The sequence below is a fragment of the Oncorhynchus mykiss genome, chromosome 19, assembly GCF_057628025.1.
Source record: "Oncorhynchus mykiss isolate SJ-2025 chromosome 19, ASM5762802v1, whole genome shotgun sequence".
Taxonomy (NCBI): domain Eukaryota; kingdom Metazoa; phylum Chordata; class Actinopteri; order Salmoniformes; family Salmonidae; genus Oncorhynchus; species Oncorhynchus mykiss.
This window is the reverse complement of record NC_143040.1, coordinates 11,554,832-11,573,561: the sequence shown is the minus strand read 5'-3', so window position 1 is coordinate 11,573,561 and position 18,730 is coordinate 11,554,832. Positions and strand designations below refer to the sequence as shown.

The window sequence follows — 18,730 nt, the reverse complement described above, 5'->3', positions numbered from 1 at the left end:
AAACAAGTGTACCCCTTGGATTTCTCAAAATTGTGTTGTTGCAAAGTGAAATTAAAATCTATTTAATTGTACTTGTTTTGTCAACAATTGACACAACATTATCTTAATGTCGAAGTGGAAGAACATGTTTTATACTTTTTTAAAGAGTGATAGAAATTAAAGAACTACTAATACATAATCCACAGAATAATTATTATCTTGACCATGCTTAAAGAGATATTCAAAAATTCAACAGTAATATCACCTTTTCAAAATCTGATTCAGTTTTGGCGTTTTGCTCTGTAGTTCATCAAGATAATTGTATAATGAATTCTAAATACCACTGGCAGTCAGTGTAAGGAGGCCAAAACGGGACTAAGATTAAGATCTGTATTTTTCTATTTGAAATTCGTATTTCAGTGAGATTTTTGCTTTTTTTATTTGTAATATGTAGCAAGCCACTTCAGAAAATGTTCAAAATACTTTTCTACAATTTGCATAGCGAGGTCTTCTGTAGCTCAGTTAGTGGAGCATGGTGCTTGCAATGCGAGGACAGTGGGTTTGATTCCAGGGACCATGAGGACATAAAATATATGCATGAATAATTAATTATAAGTCGCTTTGGATAAAAAATTCTGCTAAATTGCATTTATTATATTGGTTTGCAATTGTGTTGCCCCTATCATCCCAAATGTGCTGCATTGGTTTCAGTCGTATGGCCCTAATGTGTGACTGTGAGCCCATGAAAGCTGGTGGTGGATGAGTGGAGGATGTTGAAAAGAAGTTGAAGCACTGGGATACACTTCCATAGGGATGATAATGCAGGGCATTTGGTCCAAAAGGAAGACAAGACTTTGAAAGCAGACACATATTATTGCCACACTATCACTACACTCACTCTCTGGAAGTGAGTCCCATGCAACTCCTTTGCACCTCCACCTGCACCTCTGAATACACCACGCTTGATATTTCATTTCCGACACCAATGCAGCAAATTTGGAGTAATAGGGGGCCACAAAGCTCTTAAGACCAACACTCTGTGCCAATTCTCTGGGTTATTGGTGCTGTTCATAGTGTGTTAACCATCGTATGCCCATGGGAAAATGTGTAGAATGAATGAAATGTACTTTAAAATTGTACATGTTTCTTACGCCGCCAATACAATGTTTTCCCCTTGAGGTGGGGGGGCCCCACAAACCAAATCTTACTTAGAGCCTCCAACATATTAGGGTCGGCCCTGGGCCACAGGTTGTTTTATAACTTATTTAAGGAGGCTACTTGCAAATGTATTTAATATTTTCTATATTTTCAAATACAATACCATTTCTGGCAGCAGTATTTTGTAATTGATTTTGCTAAATTGCTTGGAAGGTATTTTGTAACAGAATAGATTTTGATGTATCTTTGCCCAGCTGTCTTTAGTGTTGGTTAATCATTCACTCGTTATATTTGTTGTGAGAGTAAACAACTAACAATGTTTTAACTTTGACAAACTCTAAAAATAATTGTATGTTTTCCCTGACAGACCTCAGAAGCCCATCCATCTGTTGGTGGTGGGATTCCCCACCAGCTGGTGTTAAAGTAATGGAGAAGGCTGATGATGAGGAGTCACCAGGTGCAACAGGTGGTGAAGGGGACGGAAGAGACACCACATCTCTTCACAACACTAGCCCACCTGATGGCATGGCAGATATTTTAGCAATGCTACAGGTCTTCATGTTGAATCAACAGCAGGAGCAGATGCAGCAGATACAGCAGCAGAACAGCCAGCTACAGAAGGAGCTGCAGCAGCAGATACAGCAGCAGAACAGCCAGCTACAGAAGGAGCTGCAGCAGCAGATACAGCAGCAGAACAGCCAGCTACAGAAGGAGCTGCAGCAGCAGATACAGCAGCAGAACAGCCAGCTACAGAAGGAGCTGCAGCAGCAGATGCATCAGCAGATCAGCCAGCTACAGGAGGAGGTGCAGAAAGGAAAGACAAAGCAACAGTGTGTTGTGACCCCTCTGGCAGCAGCAAACCCAGACACTTAGACAAGACCAGCTCCTCAGTCACCAGGTAAGTTGTTCATCAAAAATATGCAGCTACTTAAGGATAAAGACACAATACACAACAATTAAACACTGTATATGTTCATTCTGCATAATATCCACTTCCTGTATGTATGTTGATGTACAATACTATATCTCACCCTCCATTCTAGACCGAGAGGAGGTGTTAGGTGAACACCTTGTCAAGATGGAGGAGGCAGAAGAGGAGTTATTAGGGGAAAAGGTTGACAAGAAGAAGGAGGAGGCAGAAGAGGAGTTATTAGGGGAAAACGTTGACAAGAAGGAGGAGGCAGAAGAGGAGTTATTAGGGGAAAACGTTGACAAGAAGGAGGAGGCAGAAGAGGAGTTATTAGGGGAAAACATTGACAAGAAGGAGGAGGCAGAAGAGGAGTTATTAGGGGAAAACGTTGACAAGAAGAAGGAGGAGGCAGAAAATGAGTTATTAGGGGAAAACGTTGACAAGAAGGAGGAGGCAGAAGAGGAGTTATTAGGGGAAAACGTTGACAAGAAGGAGGAGGCAGAAGAGGAGTTATTAGGGGAAAACGTTGACAAGAAGGAGGAGGCAGAAGAGGAGTTATTAGGGGAAAACGTTGACAAGAAGGAGGAGGCAGAAGAGGAGTTATTAGGGGAAAACGTTGACACGAAGGAGGAGGCAGAAGAGGAGGTATTAGGGGAAAACGTTGACAAGAAGGAGGAGGCAGAAGAGGAGTTATTAGGGGAAAACGTTGACAAGAATGAGGAGGCAGAAAAGGAGTTATTAGGGGAAAACGTTGACAAGAAGGAGGAGGCAGAAGAGGAGTTATTAGGGGAAAACGTTGACAAGAAGGAGGAGGCAGAAGAGGAGTTATTAGGGGAAAACGTTGAGAAGAAGGAGGAGGCAGAAGAGGAGTTATTAGGGGAAAACGTTGACAAGAAGGAGCAGGCAGAAGAGGAGTTATTAGGGGAAAACGTTGACAAGAAGGAGGAGGAAGCAGATCGGGTAAGACACACTTACATCATTTACATCAGGGGTGTCCATCCCACAAACCTATTTAGTCCGGATCTCAGGGTTTATAAGTAAAAAAGTTATGTAAACAAAACGTGCAATAATTTCATTGATTTTACTGAGTTACAGTTCATATGAGGAAATCATCTTATAAAAATAAATGAATCATGCCCTAATCTTTGGAATTCACATCAAATCAAATCAAATGTATTTATATAGCCCTTCGTACATCAGCTGATATCTCAAAGTGCTGTACAGAAACCCAGCCTAAAACCCCAAACAGCAAGCATTGCAGGTGTAGAAGCACGGTGGCTGGGAAAAACTCCCTAGAAAGGGCAAAACCTAGGAAGAAACCTAGAGAGGAACCAGGCTATGTGTCCTCTTCTGGCTGTGCCGGGTGGAGGTTATAACAGAACATGGACAAGATGTTCAAATGTTCATAAATGACCAGCATGGTCGAATAATAATAATAAGGCAGAACAGTTGAAACTGGAGCAGCAGCACGGCCAGGTGGACTGGAGACAGCAAGGAGTCATCATGTCAGGTAGTCCTGAGGCATGGTCCTAGGGCTCAGGTCGAGAGAGAGAGAGAGAGAGAGAGAGAGATGGTTGTGAGGCTGGTTGGCAATACTGCGAGAAATTAACATTCAATTATCTTGCAACTGCTCTGGTGGACATTCCTGCAGTCAGCATGCCAATTTGAAAGTAAAACACTTTTTGTGCATATGTAATATTTCTGGGAACTTTTAATTCAGCTCATGAAACATGGGACCAACACTTTACATTCAGCATTTATATTTTTGTTCAGTGTATAGATATAATTTTTTTGGGGGGGGATTATCTCAATTGACATTTAAATTACTAAATCAAACTGTATAAATGTCTCTTCAGTCCAGTTTGCTAACAGTCATCGAAACCAATGCTAGACAGTCAGGGAGCATCAGAAATTCCAAAAACAATGGAAAGAGGACTATGCTTTGCCAATTTGACAGTAAGAAAATATAACTAATTTTAAGTGCGGCCCTCCAGACCTCGGCGAAGACCAAATGCGGCCTGTGGGGCAAAATTAGTGTGAGACCGCTAATTTACTTTCTCAACAGAACTGGAGTTGTAGATTCAATGTCAATGTATTAATGTTAACCTGTGAATTATATTTTTTATAGAACTTTGAAGAGAAAGAGCCACTGACACAATTCAGAGATGAGTCAAAACCAGAGGAGGATGGTTCCTCAGGAGAAAACAGCGAAACAACCCAAGGTACCACAACACACTCATGACAAATTATTTGGTAACACTTTGTCATAAAACATAATTAATAAGCATTTATAAAGTATGTTTAACATATGTGCACTGTTCCAGAATCTATACACATCATAAGCATTAAAAGCGCTTGCGAACATTAGTAGCATTGTAAGCATTTATAACGATTAGGGATTCTAGCGCCATCGGTCTTACATCGGTCTTACTCTTGACACAATGATAAAATGGAAGCAAGCATTTAATCAAATCAAATCAAATCAAATTTATTTATATAGCCCTTCGTACATCAGCTGATATCTCAAAGTGCTGTACAGAAACCCAGCCTAAAACCCAAAATAGCAAGCAATGCAGGTGTAGAAGCACGGTGGCTAGGAAAAACTCCCTAGAAAGGCCAAAACCTAGGAAGAAACCTAGAGAATAACCAGGCTATGTGGGGTGGCCAGTCCTCTTCTGGCTGTGCCGGGTGGAGATTATAAAAGAACATGGCCAAGATGTTCAAATGTTCATAAATGACCAGCATGGTCCAATAATAATAAGGCAGAACAGTTGAAACCTAGAAGTGACAAAAGCATGGATGAATTTTTCTGTACAATGCTGTCAATCCAGTATGACTACTTGCAGAGATTGCCAGACTTTGACAGCATTGTTTTTACTGAATGCCAGAGATATACAGTATGTATATTGTAGCTAAGACAGTAATACTAAGTGTATGTTGTGTAGTAAGCTCTAAGTAGCCCATGTGTTTCACCATAATAATTTGGTCCCTCTCCCCTCAGAACTTAGCCTACTGTTCTGACTTGGTGGTGCGCATGTAAACTATAGCCTGTTTTAGAGACAAGTCATCATTGAATATTGTAAGAGCTTTCATTGTCTGCTTATATGCCCACATTATTTATCCTACATCCCATCTTCTGAATTTGGTTGCTGTCCTTTTCAAAAGTGCTGGAAAAATAGGCATATGACAGCGTCCTTCTTAGCTCATTGATGTCTTCATCGAAATTACGGCTTGCCTCTTATTCTCTCATGCTATAGTTTGAGTATTCATCCTTTTAAGCAATCTAGGAATGATGCATTACATTTTAATTGCTTTGCTTACTTTGTCTATTATAATTAGCTCATGTGCTTTTCTCCACAAGGAGGGACACTGTAATGTTGTTGGGTCTGTAACCATTGCCAGTGAAGGTATCTTCCCATTCAAATAAAAACAAAGTTCAGTAATATATCTATGTAATTCCAGTGGATATGGCGAGGGTTATTTTGTTTAGGCAATGTGCTAGTGATTGTATTTTCCTTCCTCTTTAGACGTTTAAGGCCTCAACATCTTGCTTAATTTATCTGAACTAACATACAGTAGATCAGAATTTCTGTTGGTGTCCATTTTGAAAGTGCTGAACGAATATCAAAATGCAGCAGAAGGCAGGCATTTTACGAACAAGGATAGGGACCGACTTTGGCAGGGAGTCGTGACACATGGACTCTTTCTTGAGTATGGCAGCTCCAAAATGCAGGTGTTACAGCCTAGCTCAGTGCTTTCTGTGGTGTTGGGGCAGCCAGCGGAAAATACAGAGCGTTAGGGTTGGTAATGTTCTCTAGTTGAGCCGTGATTGGATCAGTGTTCTCTCACTCATGTGGACACAACGTGTCATGGGAATTTCATAATTCCTATATGTGTTCATTAACCAATTCAATTAAAAATCACTAGGTTATAAAATTAATCTCCTCCTCACGACCAAGACAAAGCAGGTTCAAAAGTTCATTGCAATTTTCTAGCGCACATACATGGCACACAATATAACTGGATTATCTCCTGAAGTCTCACCATAATTTATTACCACTTTAGCAGACAGTTCCAGATACGGAAAACCTGGAGAGGCTCTCGCTGTTCTATTTGATCGCCACGGAGTTATAGTGGAGTCGGTTCAAAAATAGGTTAATGACCCTCTTTGCTTACTTCAGACACACACAACACATTCCTCTCCAACCTAGGTGGAATGGTGTTTATTATGATTAATTGCTCCTTGTTCATGCTACATAACCTCTTTCTTATGAACTAACATTATTAATCAGATATTGTAAAACAGGGTATAGTTTAATTAGTTATAGTTCTATTTAAATGTAGATATTGTTTAGTCATTATTCATAACATTTCTAACACAACGTTACTGCATAATCACAGGGAGAGCTAAGCAGTTCAAGCCCCCTTGGTTGCTGCCGGAGCAGAAGGCAGGCATTTTACCCCAAACCGATTGTGTTCTTTGTTTGTTTATCTGCTCTGTTTGTAGCTTTTGTTTTACTCTTTTTGTACACATTATTTTGCCACTGCCGTCTCCTACTGAAAATAACTTTTAGACATCAGGACTGTGATTACTCACCACAGACTAGCAGAATTATTTTTCTTCTTTCACGACCTTGACAAGCCCGAGGTGGAGGATATACTGCTCCCTCTGGAACAGACCCCGACCCCCGTGATCTGCGTGAAGAGGAGGCAGAGAAAGAGAGGCTGGAGTGCAGGCTGCTTGCTGAGAATTTGAAAGCGATCAAATAAACCCCCACTTATCTCAATTCTGCTAGCAAACATGCAATCTTTGGACAATAAAACCAAAAAGTTACGGGGAAGATTACAAACGAGACAATATCAACATACAGCTAGCTGGCTGGTTATACAATGTATCGGCAGGATAGAACAGCGGCATCTGGTAAGACAAGGGGCGGCAGACTATGTATTTTTGTAAATAACAGCTGGTGCACTATATCTAATGAAGTCTCGAGCTATTGCTTGCCTGAGGAAGAGTAGATCATGATAAGCTGTAGACCACATTACCTACCGAGAGAGTTCTCATCTGTATTCTTCGTAGCTGTTTACATTTTACCTCAGTCAGACGTTGGCACTAAAAAAGCATTGAATGAGCTGTTTTCCGCCATAAGCAACCAAGAAAACACTCACCCAGAAGCAGCGCTCCTAGTAGCCGGGGACTTTAATGCAGGGAAACTTAAATCAGTTTTACCAAATTTCTATCAGCATGTTAAATCTGCAACCAGAAAAGAACTCTGGACCACCTATACTCCACAATACTCTCCCTCGCCCTCCATTTGGCAAATCTGACCATAATTTCATCCTCATGATTCCTGCTTACACGCAAAAATTGAAGAAGGAAGCACCAGTGAATAGATCAATAAAATAAGTGGTCAGATGAAGCAGATGCCAAGCTACAGGACCGTTTTGCTAGCACAGACTGGAATCTGTTCCGCGATTCCTCCAATTGCATTGAGGAGTACACCAAATCTGTCATTGGCTTCATCAATAAGTGCATTGATGACATCGTCCCCACAGTGACCGTACATACATACCCCAACCAGAAGCCATGGATTACAGGCAACATCCGCACTGAGCTAAAGGGTAGAGCTTCCGCTTTCAAGGAGCGGGACTCTAACCCGGAAGCTTATAAGAAATCCCGCTATGCCCTCCGACAAACCATCAAACAGGCAAAGCATCAATACAGGACTGAGATCGAGTCGTACTGCACCGGCTCTGACGCTCATCGGATGTGGTAGGGCCCGCAAACCATTACAGACTACAAAGGGAAGCACAGCCGAGAGCTTCACAGTGACAAGAGCCTACCTGATGAGCTAAACTACTTCTATGCTTGCTTCGAGGCAAATAACACTGAAACATGCATTAGAGCACCAGCTGTACTGGAAGACTGTGTGACCACGCCTCCACAACCGATGTGAGTAAAACCTTTTGACTGGTCAACATTCACAAAGGCCACAGGGCCAGACGGATTACAAGGACGTGTACTGCGAGCATGCGCTGACCAACTATGTATTCACTGACATTTTCAACCTCTCCGTGTGTGAGTCTATAATAGACCACCATAGTGCCTGTGCCCAAGAACAATAAGGTAACCAGCCTAAGTGACTACCGACTCGTAGCTCTCACGTCTGTAGCCATGAAGTGCTTTGAAAGGCTGGTCATGGCTCACATCAACAACATCATCCCAGAAACCCTAGACCCACTCCAATTTGCATACCGCCCCAACAGATTCACAGATGATGCAGTCTCTATTGCACTCCACACTGCCCTTTCCCAACTGGACAAAAGGAACACCTATGTGAGAATTCTATTCATTGACTACAGCTCAGCGTTCAACACCATAGTGCCCTCAAAGCTCATAAATAAGCTAAGGAGCCTGGGACTAAACACCTCCCTCTGCAACTGGATCCTGGACTTCCTGACAGACTGCCTCCAGGTAGGGTAGGTAACAACACATCCGCCACGCTGATCCTCAACACTGGCGCCCCTCAGGGATGCGTGCTCAGCCCCTTCCTGTTCTCCCTGTTCACTCATGACTGCACGGCCAGGCACGACTCCAAAACCAGTATCACATTTGCCGATGACACAACAGCCTGATCACGACAACAACGAGACAGCCTATAGGGTGGAGGTCAGAGACCTGACCGTGTGGTGCCAGGACAACAACCTCTCCCTCAACGTGATCAAGACAAGGAGATGATTGTGGACTACAGGAAAAAGAGGACCGAGCACGCCCCCATTCTCATCAATGGGGCTGCAGTGGAGCAGGTTGAGAGCTTCAAGTTCTTTGGTTTCCACATCAGCAACAAACTAACATGGTCCAAGCACACCAAGACAGTCGTGAAGCGGGCAAAACAAAACCTATTCCCCCTCAAGAGACTGAACAGATTTGGTATGGGTCCTCAGATGCTCAAAAGATTCTACAGCTGCACTCTGGAGAGCCTCCTGACTAGTTGCAACACTGCCTGGTATGGCAACTGCTCGGCCTCCGGCTGCAAGGCCCTACAAAGGGTAGTGTGAACGGCCCAGTACATCACTGGGGCTAAGCTTCCTGCCATCCAGGACCTCTATACCAGGCGGTGTCAGAGGAAGGCCTTAAAAATTATCAAAGACTCCAGCCACCCTGGTCATAGACTGCTCTCTCTACAACCGCACATCAAGTGGTAGCAGAGGCTTCTAAACAGCTTCCAAGAGGCTTCTAAAAATCTTCTACCCCCAAGCCATAAGACTCTTGAACATCTAGTCAAATGGCTGCCAAGACTATTTGCATTGCTCCCCCCCTTCCCACCCTCCCCTCTCCACACCACTGCCACTCTCTGCTGCCATCTATGCATAGTCACTTTAATTAACTCTACCTACATGTTCATACTAATTCAACTAACCGGTGCCCCCACACATTGACTCTGTACCGGCACCCACATGTATATATTGTTATTTTTTACTGTTGCTCTTTAATTACATGTTACTTTTATCTCTTATTCTTAAACATGTTTTTTTGAAACTGCACTGTTGGTTAGTGGCTCATAAGTAAGCATTTCACTGTAAGGTCTACCTACACCTGTTGTATTCGGCGCATGTGATTAATACAATCTGCTTTGATTTGAATATGCCTACGTCGTCACAGCTCGTTTGTTTATGTCTCAAAATGAAGGAAAATATGCTTCTTATCAAGTTGGGTTGTACACCAACATTTGAAATATACTTAGTTTATTAAACCATTGAGCCTGAGAGACAAAGACCAAATATATGACTTAGATTTCTTTATTTAGTTACACCACAGCTAGCATTAGCACCGCTGCTAGTGAAACAGTGAGAGTGGTATGGCCTATGGCAGGATGCTTCAAAACGCATTGTCAAATTCTCAATGTCACTTCAAAGCAAATGTTATGGCAACTAACAAGTCATTCAAGGGGTTTTCTTTATTTGTACTATTTTCTACATTGTAGAATAATAGTGAAATACATGGAATCATGTAGTAACCAAAAAAGTGTTACAAAATCTAATGCTGTCATCAAGGCAAAGAGTGGCTATTTGAAGAATCTCAAATATATTTTGATTTGTTTAACTCTGTTCTAAATGTTTGACTGGTCGTTTATATAGAAGATATAGCAGTGGCACAGTGCAGTTGCTAAATGAAAATAGTGGAAACACTCATTTTTGTTATATTACATATCTAACCCCGGTTGTGTGACTTCTGCTTTAGCTTATTTCTTCCCAAATCAAAAGGAATTGCAATTGACCTTTTCTATTTTTCAACTACTCTTCTACTGTTTCTCCTGTAGTATATTTCTGGAGTTAAACTGTAGCCCTGACAATAATCTATTTTCTCTTAGTACTTCCTGCTCCAGACCAGCTGACTGTTGACTCAGTGGACACAACATCAGCTGCTGTTAGCTGGAGCCAGGCACCAGGATTGAACCAAACCCAACATCAATACCAGATCTCCTACCACTGTCCAGGGACAGAACCACACATCACTACCACATCTTCACACAGCATCACTCTCTCTGACCTGCAACCTGCTACTCAGTACTCTGTCACTGTCTGCACTGTGCTGGAAAATGGAAAGCAAAGTCAACTGGTGTCCACAACCCTCACCACAGGTAAGGAAGTACCATACTTAACTATTGTGCCTGGTGTTAAAGTTTATTAAACTTTTATTAAAGTAATGAATGTGATGTTCATGCTTGTTTCTGTTCCTGTGAGTCATTATGTCAAGGAGTTGATCTGCCTCTGCTTGCTTTAACTTTATCAGCACTACAGTGTAAAACTCTTGTTACCTCACCACAGGTTTAAAAAAATATATATATATTTCACCTTTATTTAACCAGGTAGGCTAGTTATATATTAGGCTATTTGCAACTGCGACCTGGCCAAGATAAAGCATAGCAGAGTGAACAGACATCACAGAGTTACACATGGAGTAAACAATAAACAAGTCAATAACCCAGTAGAAAAAAAGAGAGTCTATATACATTGTGTGCAAAAGGCATGAGGAGGTAGGCGAATAATTACAATTTTGCAGATTCACACTGGAGTGATAAATGATCAGATGGTCATGTACAGGTAGAGATATTGGTGTGCAAAACAGCAGAAAAGTAAATAAATATAAACAGTATGGGGATGAGGTAGGTAAAATTGGGTGGGCTATTTACCGATAGACTATGTACAGCTGCAGCGATCGGTTAGCTGCTCAGATAGCAGAGGTAAGGAAGTACCCTACTTAAGTATTGTCTGGGAGAACTGGTTGAATCAACTATATTTAAACTTAATTTGTCAACGTATTGCAACATGGAATCTACGTGGAAAATACATTGGACTTGAAAAAAGTCATGGGAATGTCGGAGTGGTATAGAAAAAAATATATATATTTGATGGTGAATTCCCTGGATCATTTCTTTTTCCTGATCTTCCTTTCTATTTACAGGATCCTGTCTCAAGGAGCTGTTGTCAAAGGCTGGACTAGAAGATCATTATGAAAACAAGCTGATGTTAAGTACTGTCCTTGAGATAAATGCTAATACTACATCAGATGAACCTCTTACCACTATGCAGTCACTTCCAGGGGCCTTCCTTAAGAAGTTAATGATGGCAAATGTGAATGCAAGGAGTGTTAAATGTCTGACCACTGACCATGAGGTTTCCAATTGTGGTGTAGACAACCTGGACACTGACTCTGATACTAGTAATGTCATTAATCCACTGGACCTGATTACAGCCCTGTTTCTGTGCTCAGACAGTTTCCTGCAGCAGGAGATGGTCCAGAAAATGTCCATGTGTCAGTTTGCTGTTCCTCTTCTGCTGCCCAACTGTGACACAAAACAAAACACTTTGATGCTGTGGGCCTTGAGGGACATAGTGAAGAAGTTTAAACCCTCTTCCCAAACGGCCACACATGCTTTTGTGGAGGAGAGAATTGTTGTCTCTGATATTCCTATGGTGTCTTTTGTTAGGTTAGGAGAGAGCAGCTTGTCCAAGTCTCAGATTTTGAACAAGTTGCTTAGTAACCCTCAACAGTACCATGACACATTTGTTCATCATGATATGGAATGTGGCGATGTCTCTCGGCAAATCTCAGATGGTCTGGTTGAAATCAGCTGGTACTTTCCCTGTGGAAACCGAAACATAGACATGTTCACAGAGCCTGTGGCGGTGGCCAATCTCAGAGGAGACATCAGGTCCTTTAAAACACAGTTCTCCTTTCTGTGTCAAACATCAGCTGCAGTTTACATTTTCATTGATGATTTCGAGGCAGATTTCAAGGTTTTGGAAGGACAAATCACAAAAGCAGAGTTATTTCTGGTTGTCAACTCTCAGACAAAAACATTCAGGGTGGACACATTGAAGAAAATGATCACAAACTACAATATCAACCCAACAAATGTAATTGTGAAGAAGAGGCAGAATGATGCAGAATTTGTCAAAAACCTGCAGTCATCTGTGGGTGACGTCATCGAAAAAATAAAAAACAGATTGACAATTGAAAACATGGTTGACGTGGCTCATCAGTTTGGGATGCTGGTTGATGAAGACAGTGATGACTGTCAGAGTGCCAGGAAGATGGCAGATGAAATCACCAGCAACATCACAGACACAATTCAATTCAAAGACAAACAGCTACCCTTACAAGGGCAAGTCTGGAAAGAGATTTCCCAGTTGGAGAAGGAGAGATGTAGACTGAGAAAAGCAGGTGATCAAGACATTGAACACTACAAGAGCTCTCTGAAGAGGAAGGAGAAAGAGCTGAGAAAGAAGCAACATACATGTGACATGTCAGATGCAATGGCAAGCTTCATTTTTGGAATGTCAAGATCAGGACCTGAGCGTTCCTATTTCCTCAAATGGATGCGGATAAATCTGGACAATCTGTCACGGCAGAACCTGTCTGCTTTGCGGGACCGTTACAAAGATCTTTGCCAAAATTCTCCAGAGAAAAAAGACCAAATAAAAAATTTGGATAAGCAATTATCTGACTGTTCCTTGGGTCTTGAACACTTCCTGCGTGAGTTGGGCCAGTTATATGAAGCCGCCTGCTCCCTCCCTGAAGACAGCCTTCAAAGGGAACAGATGGAGAATCTCCCTGGATTGTGTGCTCAGATGCTGTTGGATGGTTTCCCCATTGAGCTTGTGGATGGAGATGCATCAAATATCCCTCTGAAATGGATATCAGCTGTTCTGACTCAACTTCATACTCTTGTGGACTCTAACAGCAAGATCCGGGTGATCACAGTTTTAGGGGTCCAAAGCACTGGGAAGTCCACTCTCCTCAACACCATGTTTGGGGTCCAGTTTGCTGTCAGCAGTGGAAGATGCACCAGAGGGGCCTTCATGCTACTGATTAAAGTCAACAAAGAACTCAAGGAGGAGCTGAAATGTGACTTCATCATGGTGATTGACACAGAGGGGTTGAAATCACCAGAGTTGGCTCAACTAGATGATAGCTATGAACATGACAATGAACTGGCCACACTGGTGATTGGACTCAGTGATGTCACTATCATCAACATCGCCATGGAGAACTCCACAGAGATGAAAGACATTCTACAGATTGTTGTTCATGCTTTTATCAGGATGAAGGAAGTGGGGAAGAAGCCAGTATGTCATTTTGTGCACCAGAATGTGTCAGACATGTCTGCTCATGACAACAACATGAGAGACAGGAAGAAGTTGTTGGAACAGTTGGATGAAATGACCCTGGCAGCAGCCAGAATGGAGAAGAAGCAGAATATCACCAAGTTCACTGATGTGATGGATTATGATCCAGACACAAGCAGCTGCTACATCCCAGGACTCTGGCATGGGACTCCCCCTATGGCTCCAGTCAATGCTGGCTACAGTGAGGCTGTGTACAGCTTCAAGAAGACCTTGATGAATGATTTCAGAAAATGCCAGAGAAATTATGACTTGACACATTTCCTGAAGTGGACACAAAGCTTGTGGGAGGCAGTGAAATTTGAGAAATTCATCTTTAGTTTCAGGAACAGCTTGGTTGCAGATGCATACTCCAGATTATGCTCTGAGTACAATGGTTTGGAATGGGCCTTCCAGAAAAATATGTATTCCTGGATGGTGGGTGCTGAAACTAAAATTTCCAATATTGGCATGACAGATCAACATCCTCAGAGGTCCATAAGAGATGTGCTACAAGACTTGATGATAGAAGCATCTGAGAAGCTTTCAGAGGGAGAAAAGGAAATTCAAGACAATCTAGTGAAATACTTTGAAAAACAAGATGGCCATGTCAATCTGGTGGAAAAATACAGGGAGGACTTTGTGTCCAGTGCCAAAACACTGAGACGAGAGACAGAAAACACAGTGAAGAACAAACTGCATGGAGCTGTTGAGATCAAAGAGGGAATGACAGAACTGAACAACATCAAGAGCTCTCAGGCAAATACAATGGAGAAAAAGGTGCTAGATCTGCTACAGAAATGTAGACAGAATAAAGCTGGTCTATCAGATAAGGAACTCAGTAAAGAGTTTGAAGTCATGTGGAAGAAAACTCTTGCTGAGATACACTTCAAAGGACTCCCTAGAAGAGATGTGGCTCAAGGTGCCTTCCATATGTTGAGTGGAAATCTAACAACAAGGGGTGGGCAGGTCAATAAGATGTTGGTTCGAATCAACCTGGAGGATTGTGGTAAAGAAGAATTTGTTGTGGAAACTAGAGGTTTAGGGGAGTTAATTGGGGGCTTATTCAAGCACTTCGATATCAACCATTACAGGAAGAAACTACAAGAGTTGTGTGATGACATCATAACACAGTGTCAGTTGTCTATAACACAGAAGGTGGAAAGCAAAACAGATTACCATGATACTTACATCAAAGAGCTGCTGAACAAGATTGATGAAACATTAGAACAACACAAGAATGTCAGTGAGGAATGTGAGGTTTCTCTGAAGCTACACATCTGTGGCAGAGCAGCCAGAGAGTTTCAGAAGATGCATAATTATTTCATTGCAGTCAATGACCCAAGGAAGTGTCTGGAACATTCTAAGAACAAGTACCTTACTGAGTTCAAAGACATATTTCATAAACGAGATCAGTGCCAAAAGAAAGCTGAGGACTTCACAAAGCTCTGTCTACAGCCAGCTGTACAGGACTATGTGACCAAAATGATTGGTCCTGATGTGGTAGATGAAGTGAAGACAGGTAAAGGGTCACAGGATTACAGCACAAAATGGGCTTTCCAGTTCTCCATTTTGAAACAACTCCTGACAGATGGAAAATATGAGAAATATAGAGGGTACATAAACCATTATGAAAGGTTTGTGAAGAACTGGCTGTTTGACCAGATTGTCCAACAACTCTCAAAGGAGAACAGTCTGGAGAAGTTGGAAAATAAACATACTTCAGAGATAGTCAAGATGATCACCGACACAATCTCTAACATCAGGAAAACAACTAGCACAACACATGTAAATGATGTCAAGACATTCATTCAGAACATCTGCAGAGCCCTTGAAGAGAAGCTGGTCATCAAGGATGCTCTGGAGTCCATCTTGATTCTGAACACTGCAGACACAAAACAGTTTGCTGTCTACCTCACAGAGTTTGTGAGAGAAATGGAGCAGTCACTAGCAGCTAAGTATGACAAGGAAAGAGACATCAAAGAGAGACTCAAATCTCTGCCATTCAAGCCACAGGACAAGATGTTCACCAGTCTGTTTGGCTGCGGCAAGCAATGTCCTTTCTGCGGTGCACCCTGTGATGCAGGAGGGAAGGAGCATGCTGAACACTACATCTATTCATCGTCCAAAAGGTCTTAATAGAGTAATGTTCAGACCTACAAATAAGTTAGTAACTAACATATGTTCCTCTGATGTGACCAGTAATTTATTATTCATCCACCCCCTGGTGACGGGAGAGGATGGTCATCCCTACAAGGACTACCAGAAATATTACCCTGACTGGAAGATAGATGGAGATCCCAGCATTAAGGCTTCAGACTACTGGAAGTATGTGATGGCCACATTCAATGAGAGAATTGCTAAAGACACAGATGTACTTCCTGCTGATCTACCAGAGGACTGGAAGGCATTAACACCTGATGATGCAATGAAGAGCTTGAAAAAGGCTTTCAACATGAAATAAAGTGGAGTTTTACTGTATATAATGACTGTTGTTAACCAACATGTTAACATATAATTGAACATTCAAAGACTCGACAACCAGAAATAACTCTCATGACATGGATATGTCACAGATTCAAAATGTGAGGCGCCTGTCGCCCAGAGTTGTTGAAATAATGTGCAGATCCGGAAACACACAACTGGATCACAGAAAGTCATATTTACAAATACATTCATAAACTATATGACCTCTTAGCAAATTTACAGATCTGCGTTTTCATCCTAATGTAAGTTTTATTGTGAAAAAATGCATTTATTGTTTCATATAGAGGTATTACACATTGATTATACTTTCAATAATTTACTTCATCAAAATGATCACTAAGTAGATTTAAAACATGTTTTATTTGGGCCACACCTTAATAGTGATGTGTTCAATGACGTGGCCCGTTCTGAAGGTATTTCCCAATGTTCAAAGTCAATCTTGAGGGATATGCCTGGATGATGATCTTGTTGTTGTTATTGAAGATGATTTTCTTCCTGTTGTTGATGATGATTTTCTTCTTGTTGATGATTTTATTAAAATCTTGTTGTTGATGATGATGATGATGATTTTCTTCCTGTTGTTGATGATGATTTTCTTCCTGTTGTTGATGATGATTTTCTTCCTGTTGTTGATGATGATTTTCTTGTTGATGATGATTTTATTAAAATCTTGTTGTTGATGATGATGATGATGATTTTCTTCCTGTTGTTGATGATGATTTTCTTCCTGTTGTTGATGATGATTTTATTTTTCTTGTTGTTGTTGATGATGATGATTTTCTTCTTGTTGATGATTTTATTAAAATCTTGTTGATGATGATGAAGATTTTCTTCTTCTTGTTGATGATGATTTTCTTCTTGTTGTTGATGATGATGAAGATTTTCTTCTTCTTGTTGATGATGATTTTCTTCTTGTTGTTGATGATGATGAAGATTTTCTTCTTCTTGTTGATGATGATTTTCTTCTTGTTGATGATGATGATTTTCTTCTTGTTGATGATTTTATTAAAATCTTGTTGATGATGATGAAGATTTTCTTCTTGTTGTTGATGATTTTCTTCTTGTTGATGATGATGATTTTCTTCTTGTTGATGATTTTATTAAAATCTTGTTGATGATGATGAAGATTTTCTTCTTGTTGTTGATGATTTTCTTCTTGTTGATGATGATGATTTTCTTCTTGTTGATGATTTTATTAAAATCTTGTTGATGATGATGAAGATTTTCTTCTTGTTGTTGATGATTTTCTTCTTGTTGTTGATGATTTTCTTCTTGTTGTTGATGATTTTCTTCTTCTTGTTGTTGTTGATGATAATTGCATTTGTTTCGCTGATGATTTTATTTTTGCTGTTAATGATGATAATTACATGTTTCTAGTTAATAACCACAAATATGGTGATTATGATAATAATGTGAGTTTGAACACTGTGGAGCTGGAGGGAATGACTTTCAGTTGGACAAAGTTAAGATTGTTTATTGTTATTATTATCACTTACAAATTAATCACTTAAAATATTATTTGGCTTCATGAGAAATACGGTACATCAATTATAAGAATGTATACTAATTGTTCACTTGGAATCTGTTCTGTACCATTTTAATCAGCTGTAGACAAATAAAGGTGTTTTAAAGTAAAGTGCTGATCTAGGATCAGGTCCAACCTGTCCATGTAGTCTTATTCAATGTGATCTAAAAGGCTAAACGGATCCTAAGTTACCCCTGTTGCTCTGAATACTATTGATGTTCTGTGTTCTATTGATGCGTTCAGCCACTGGTAATAAAAATACACCAGAATATATCACTAGATGGGGGTGTTGGTATGTCATCTGTGGAAATGCAAATTACCAATTGCTTCAAAATCCCTTCTCTCCTTGTCTCCTCCCCTGAATCCTCACTGATTGGCAGATCAGTGAAGGAGAGGACCGATTTTTAAGGAGCCAAAGTGTTTAAGGGTAGTATTGTGTGTTGAATAAAGTAACTAGTCCTTGGTTCTATAGTTTTGATGACTGAAATATGAACCTATATATATTCTAAATTATTCTAATCCAATATATACCCAATATACAGTATGTATCCAGCATGTTCTATATATTATATGTATGCACTGTGTGAATCAGTAGAATGTTTATACTGTGTTGGAATCCTCACTCCTGTTCAGAAACCACACTTACAACAGTCACAGACAAGCTGACAGAGAAATTCCTCTATCTGCTCATTGAGGATCAGTGAATAATCTGACCAAGACATTCTGAAACCTGAGTTGTTGACCAGATAGAACCATGTATATTTAAGTACCATGTCAGTGCTCTTAGTACCATGTTAGCTGTCTGTTAAACATGTTTATGCCATATTTGGCTAAGTAGTTTTCACCTGTCAACTCTGTAATTATTGGTTGTAGTGACGGCTGAGGAACCTTCCCATGTCGACCAATCAAATGTATGGGTGGTTTTGGGCCCACCAATAGTGTGAGTTGGCAACATAAAATACATGTAGATCTTGACATTGTCAAGGTGTTTGTTGAAGTGC

The 18,730-nt window shown here is 40.8% G+C and overlaps 1 protein-coding gene across 1 annotated transcript; it reads left to right on the top strand.

Moving 5' to 3' along the window:
• The first annotated feature begins 2,912 nt into the window (after nt 1–2,912).
• On the top strand, nt 2,913–16,316 carry LOC118941542 (up-regulator of cell proliferation-like). The gene is given in 5 exon segments (XM_090210050.1): nt 2,913–3,007; nt 4,176–4,269; nt 10,420–10,689; nt 11,514–15,828; nt 15,830–16,316. Coding segments are annotated over 2 exon segments (4,605 nt in total). The 5' UTR covers nt 2,913–3,007; nt 4,176–4,269; nt 10,420–10,689; nt 11,514–11,575; the 3' UTR covers nt 16,182–16,316.
• The last annotated feature ends 2,414 nt before the right edge of the window (nt 16,317–18,730 follow it).